General features: G+C 42.1%; 1 protein-coding gene across 1 annotated transcript; it reads right to left on the bottom strand.

The window, feature by feature from the left end:
* Positions 1–3,031: 3,031 nt before the first annotated feature.
* Positions 3,032–4,282, bottom strand: rxfp3.2b (relaxin family peptide receptor 3.2b). Its single transcript, XM_061684040.1, has one exon. The coding sequence runs from the start codon at positions 4,280–4,282 to the stop codon at positions 3,086–3,088; it is 1,197 nt and encodes a 398-aa protein (XP_061540024.1). The 3' UTR covers positions 3,032–3,085.
* Between the last annotated feature and the right edge of the window lie 2,413 nt (positions 4,283–6,695).

Genomic DNA, 6,695 nt, shown 5'->3' with positions numbered 1-6,695 from the left:
TACATCTACATCTAGTCCTTAATTATTGAAAAATATCAGTATTGTATTGGCCATACTGGCCCTATATTTACTTGGCATTGGATCGATACCAAAATATGCAGTATCGCACATCACTAACATGTACCCTTTTGGGGTAAAATCACACAAAAAAGTAACAGAAAAAGCAACATACACTCACACACACACAGACACGCACATTTGGAGCTATTCCTTTAGGTTCTAACTGAGCTGAAGTCTTGTGAGATTTGGTGATGTCATGCATTATGACGCTTTAAACTGTTTTTTTTCCATTGTGGTTACAACTCCAAGTTGTACCCAGTGTTACCAATTGTTACGGAACATCTGTGTTTTGTCACGGAACTCACTGAACATTGACTCGTTACAGCTGTAACACTGATTGCTCTGGATATTACAAAAAAAAATTAAAAATTCAGCATTTGACATTACTGGCGCGTCCACATTGAACAGCTGATTGGTGCACTCTTTTATTACCTTTGTAAGTTGCAGTGTAAGTTACTGATCATCGCCTCCATGGTAGCGACTAAGCTACACTTCTTACCATAATTTTTACAAAAGCGTCACGAAGGGAAGACGAGGAGTGGATAGGCGAAGATGATGTCAAAGCTAATTGCTAAGCTATCATTACAAGCAGTCGCAAAACATCGAAATAAGCGATTTGGTGAAAAAAATCCACTTGTCACATATTGTAGGTCTAGCTGGAACCGCATTTTCGCAGAGAGTAACCAACTTTGAACGTGTTTAGAGACAGAGAGTAACCAACTAAGACGTGTTTAGAGACATAAAATAATACACGTCCACAGAGGATGCTGCGTCTGAACCGGAAATGGAATAGTATGTCACTGCACACATCACTTAAGAACGTGGGAAGGTTAAAAGTATATTATTATCATGGCTAAATATTTGAAATATAAGATAAGATGACCTTTATTAGTCCCACAATGGGCAAATTTGCGTAATTTCAGCAGCAATAGTGGATATAGGAAATATAAATATGTAATATAAATAGCATGGAAGAGAAGACCTAATTACATTTCTTCATCTTACATGTACTTCTTGTATGCGTACAAGAAGTACATTGCACAAAATAGAAACCAAAACTATTGTCCATACTAAACTATCCAATTCAGTCTATCAGCAATGTTATTTGTTTGTTCGCAAAATAGAGTGCTGAATTTTAATTTTGATGTTTGAGATCCGATTAATCTGATTTAATAGACTTGCTTTTTTTTGTTTTGTGACCAGGGTTGAAAACAGAGGCAAAGGTGCATTAATACATACACAGATATTTCTGATGATGGAATGTCGAAATCTCCTATACTGGTACTTTGATTCAGCTGCAACTGCGTCCACAATTACAAGGTTGATGTAATATAAACATTAAAATGACAAATATTGAAGCCATAATTTATTAACGATTATGATTGACTGTCGCATGGAAATGTTCTTGAAGAAATCTAGAAAATATGCAAATTCAGCCACATTTTGGACAAATTGTTCTGGAACTGAAATTTTATAGGTTGGCCGCTCTGTGTATCATAGTCTCGAGCATTACACTTTGGAGGTTACACTATTTATTTAATTAACCGTTATTTATTCACATAAGGCTACTAAACCAGATTCTCATTTGCAATGTTGACCAGAGAGACCAAAACACAACAAAATACAGTAAAAGCAAGTACAAATACATAGACCACAAACTCTGGATCATTAGCCTTTGGAGGTAACGATGTTATTTATTTCATTCACCTTTATTTATTCACATAAGGCAACTGAAAACAGATTCTCATTTGCAATCCTGACCAAACAGAGTAAAACAAAACAAAATACAGTCAAAGCAAATACAACAGACCACAAACTGTAAACTGTACTTATGTTACTTCTGTGGAAAGTAGACAACTTCAGGGCTTCCTCTGTTTACGACAGCCTCGAAATACTTAAATACTAAATAGTTTTTGAGGCCGGCAATAAGCCAGTTTGGGCAGCGGTGTAAGAGTACATGATCAGGCGGCATGCTCATTTAGTGCTGTACTTACGTTTTTTTCCATTTGATTGATTAATATTCATTACCAAGAAGTGTTTTTTTTAATACAAATATTTACAGTAATTATGACATTACTACTGTGTTGGCATAGGTGAGCGATAGATTACATCGTGTTAAGTTTTACAATATTTACAAATTCAAGCAATGTTCATGTCGTAGGAACGGAACTACGACGAAAACCGACGACCCTGGTATTATTTTGTAACCATGTTTAAGAACTCTTCATGACCCTCGCTAAGACTTTTCACAAGTTCTTTGTTCAGGACATAAACTAAAGAAACTCTATGTATATGTGAATGAGGCCCATAGACTACCATTTTGATCAGTTTCAAACCAGAATGTCAGAGCATTACTGCCTTTTTTCTTTACATCTAGCAAATCTTTCACTATCTTTTGATTTGATTACATTAAAGTGATGCTTGATTTCACAACATGAAGCAATACACTCCAGCAAACAAAGAACAAACATTGCAATTGCAGGAACCAGGACAGCGTTCCGCTTGCGTTTCCACATCAAAATGTATCAATCTTGTAACTAGCTCCTCATCCACATCTACAGTCCTTAGCCAGAGAGCTCAAGCTGTAAAATGCTTGATACCTTCCCTTTCCCTGCTCACAATGTGACAGATGTTAAGTGAGGATTACACGGTGTAACGCCAGCGCTCATCCCAGATCAGTGGCCAAGTGCTGCAACTCTCAAAAATCTCATTTATGATTGACATTGATACATATTCATGATTACATTCCAGGGAGGGCATCACAAGCAGTGTGTGTCACAGAGGGACAAACAGAGCAAGAAAAGGAATGAGTGAACAGCACAATTCTTGAAGGAAAGTGGGCCACGTCCCGCTGCGTAGGGCATGATGATTATTCTCACAAAAGCGGAATAAAAATAAAAAGTGTTGTCGTTTGCCGTCTTGACGGGATTTGGGTGAGGCCATCCTTTGCAAATTAACAATGACAGCCGCTTCATCAACTTGGAAAACTGTCTTTAAGCCATCTATCCATCCATCTGTCCTCAGCTCACACATCCATTTGGACCAGCACCATGACGGGTGGCGCCTCTGCCACTTTGCCTTTGCGCCGCAGCAGATGAGTCAAACCCCTGAAGGACGGTGTGGTGTGGAGGACAATCTCCTTGAGACCCGCCCGGAACTCGCGGCGGATCAAGCAGTAGAGCACTGGATTGAGGCAACTGTTGGTGTGTGCCAGGCACACGGTCAACGGGAATGCGTAGGCTTGCGCGTTGTAGAATGCCTTGCTGAAGGGCACCATGTCAAACTTGATGAGAACCCCCCACAGTGTCAGCGCCTGATTGGGAAGCCAGCACAGAAAGAAGGACAGAACCACAATCACGATGGATTTGGTGACTTTGGAACGGCGGTTTTGGCGGCCTTGCTCCACCTCCGGGCCGGCGGCGCCTGAAATCCGTCGGCTGAGGACGAGGCGCAGAAGAAGTAGGTAGCAGACGGTAATGATGATCAGAGGGATAAGGAAGCCCAACAGGACTTTCTGCAGATGGTACAAGCCCAAAAGAAGCTGCGGGTCCCAGTTGGCTGTGTCCGGGAAGCGCACCAGGCAAAGCTCCTCATCCGACACCTGGGCGGTGGTGGAGTACATGGCGTGAGGCAGCGTGACCAGCAGAGACACGGCCCAGATGCCCAGGCTGGTCCACTTGGCCCGGGTGGCCGCCGCCCTCCTGCTGTGCATCTTGAGCGCGGACGAGATTGAATAGTAACGTGCCACACTCATGGCCGTGAGGAAGAAAACGCTGGCGTACATATTCATGGTGGTCACGGAGCTGATGATTTTGCACATGACTCGGCCAAACGGCCAACGGAAGTCCAGGACCGTGTCCACCGCCCAGAAGGGTAGAGTCAGGACAAACTGCAGATCGGTGATCGCCAGCCCCATCACGAAGCAGTTGATGGACGATTGCTTCTGCCTGTAACGCGAGTGCAGCAGATACAGTGCCAGCACATTCCCAACCAGCCCCAGCGCACAGACAACAGAGTAGACGCACGCGATCATCACACGCACCACAAGGCTGGAGCTGTCTCCTTGGAATTCGGAGCTCGATTCCCTGGTGAGCAGCTGCAGCCAGCAGTGCAGTGACAGATTCCCGGTGGAAGTCGCGCTACAGTTCCCACTGTTGTCCTCCAACATCATTTGCTGCTCACATGTCTCCGGAGCAAGAGTTTGAAATCCGGTCTCGTTCATACCGGATCCGCTTGATCACATACTGTATCGCCTGCCAGGGCAAAGTTGAACAGCTGGGGATCACGAAACAGGAGGCTAACCAGTTGGGAAGGCGGCACAGCGCTGCATATTCCCCGTTTATCTGTGTCACGTTGCTATAAAAGCTGCCTCCCGCTGCGCTGATCTTCCTCTCCTCCTCCTCTCTACAGTATTACTCGCCGCTCTATGCGCTTTCACTGATCGCCTTGCCAGTGAGCGCGTAACAGCTCAGCTGCGCTGACGCCACACAGTCTGATTCCCATTGCTGCGTCAAAGTCCCCCGACATGTCCATTACAGGGGTGGTCAACATTTGGGGTGACAGTGTTGGGCAACTCCAACAATTTATTAATTTGATTTAATTTCTTTATTTAAAATTGGTTACTGTCATTTATTACTCTCTTTGAATTGTTATGAGTTAATCAACTTTAGAAAACCAACAATTAATTGATAAATCACCAACTAATCAATTATCAAATTAGCTAAACTATTTTGATGAATTGTTTAGAGCGGAGATTTCCAACCTTTATGGAGCCAAGGCACATATTTTACAATTTAAAAATCAGCACACCAACAAACGAAATTGTCACAAAAAGTGGGTACATTACTGTAGGCACTTCCTGCCGTCTAATAGAATAGCATTTATTTGTCTGTCACTGTGCCTCACTGGCATAAATAGATGAACAAATACACATTATTTCTTGTAAAAAAAATAAATAATAATAATATTAATTTTTTGAGCAATTACATAAAATTTTATAATTTCCCACAGCACACCTGAAGAGCGCTCACGGCTCACAAATGTGCCCCGGCTCACTGGTTGAGAATCACTGGTTTAGAGATATTGTTTAATTTAAAATTGTACAAGTCCTCAGAATTTCTGCCTCTCAACAGGTTCTCAGATTTCTGTAGTCCTCCATTAAAGCAGACGGATTATCATTGTGTTTCATGAAAAGAAGACATTTTTCAAACATCTGCTTTTACTTTGGAAAACAGTGATCAATATTTTTTCTGACCAAACCACTAACTGAATCACAGTCAGTTTATTTGTAAATTTTTTGCAATGTCAATTTGAAAGACTGTCCTGTTTTTCGATTGAAGGGATGTAAATTTAAAAAAATCTTTATTTCATCCGATTCATTGATTAATCGGAAAAATAATCGACAGATTTATCAGTTGTGAAAATAATCGTTAGTAGGAGCCCTACATTAAAGTTTGCCTTACTTTTGAGCTACTTTCACACAGATATATACAAATCGACAGAAAGTTTGAATACAAAAAACCCTACAATGGTCACTGAAATAACTTGAAACTGACCAGACTTGAACACAGTTAAAAGGTAACCCCTGTTTATTATCAGGGATATATTTCAGACAGGCTCCACGGTGGTTGACTGGTTAGAGAGTCTGCCTCACAGTTCTGAGGACTGGGGTTCAATCCCCGGTCCCACCTGTGTGGAGTTTGCATGTTCTCCCTGTGCCTGCGTGGGTTTTCTCCGGGCTCTCCGGTTTCCTCCCACATTCCAAAAACATGCATGCTAGGTTAATTGACAACTCTAAATTGCCCAATCTTGTTGATGTGAGTGTGAATCTTGTGAATGTGAGTGCGAATGGTTGTTCGTTTGTATGTGCCCTGCGATTGGCTGGCGACCAGTTCAGGGTGCACCCCGCCTCCTGCCCGATGATGGCTGGGATAAGCAGCAGCACGCCCGCGACCCTAGTGAGGAGAAGCGGCTCAGAAAATGGTTGGATGGATGGATATTTCAGACACACCCACAATAGGTGAATATATCAAGAGACCATAAAAAACACATTTTATAAAATTCTTCCACGCACTTTAAACAAATTTAAGCATATTTAGGCACACTTTTAAGCACATTGTAAACGAATTTAATCATAAAAATTGCATGCATAATATGCATAGAAAATACTGTCAGTATTGTAGTGTCTCTTTAAGAGTTGGTGCCTGGTGGGGCGGCGTGTGACATGGCGAGTCTGCATGTAAGTATCTGGGTGTGAGCTGTAACTGACAGCAGCTCCTGCATTAGGGTGTTCACGGTGCTTGTGTTTTACTATTTCCCCGCCATTCAATAAATGACTGAAATGTGCATCGGCAACTGTAGGTGGTTAAGCGGTGCCGTCATAATTTCTTCATTGTCTGTTTTGTTAAAATAATTCTGTCATTTTCAGTATCTTTTATTTAGTTTTTACTTTTTATTATAGTAACCGTTCATCCATCGCTTATCATCACTAGGGTCGCGGGCGTGCTGGAGCCTATCCCAGCTATCTTCGGGCGAGAGGTGGGGTACACCCTGAACTGGTCACCAGCCAATCGCAGTATTATACTAACCATTGTGGGTTGTTCTTTCTTCATCAAGGTATAAACAATTTGGCCTAC

This window comes from Phycodurus eques, chromosome 8 (genome assembly GCF_024500275.1).
Source record: "Phycodurus eques isolate BA_2022a chromosome 8, UOR_Pequ_1.1, whole genome shotgun sequence".
Lineage (NCBI taxonomy): Eukaryota > Metazoa > Chordata > Actinopteri > Syngnathiformes > Syngnathidae > Phycodurus > Phycodurus eques.
The sequence above is the reverse complement of the archived record's forward strand: the minus strand, read 5'-3'. Positions and strand labels throughout refer to the sequence as shown.

What these genes read in the sequence shown, in the direction of transcription:
- rxfp3.2b (XM_061684040.1), bottom strand. Translation starts at nt 4,282, where the DNA reads ATGAACGAGACCGGATTTCAAACTCTTGCTCCGGAGACATGTGAGCAG.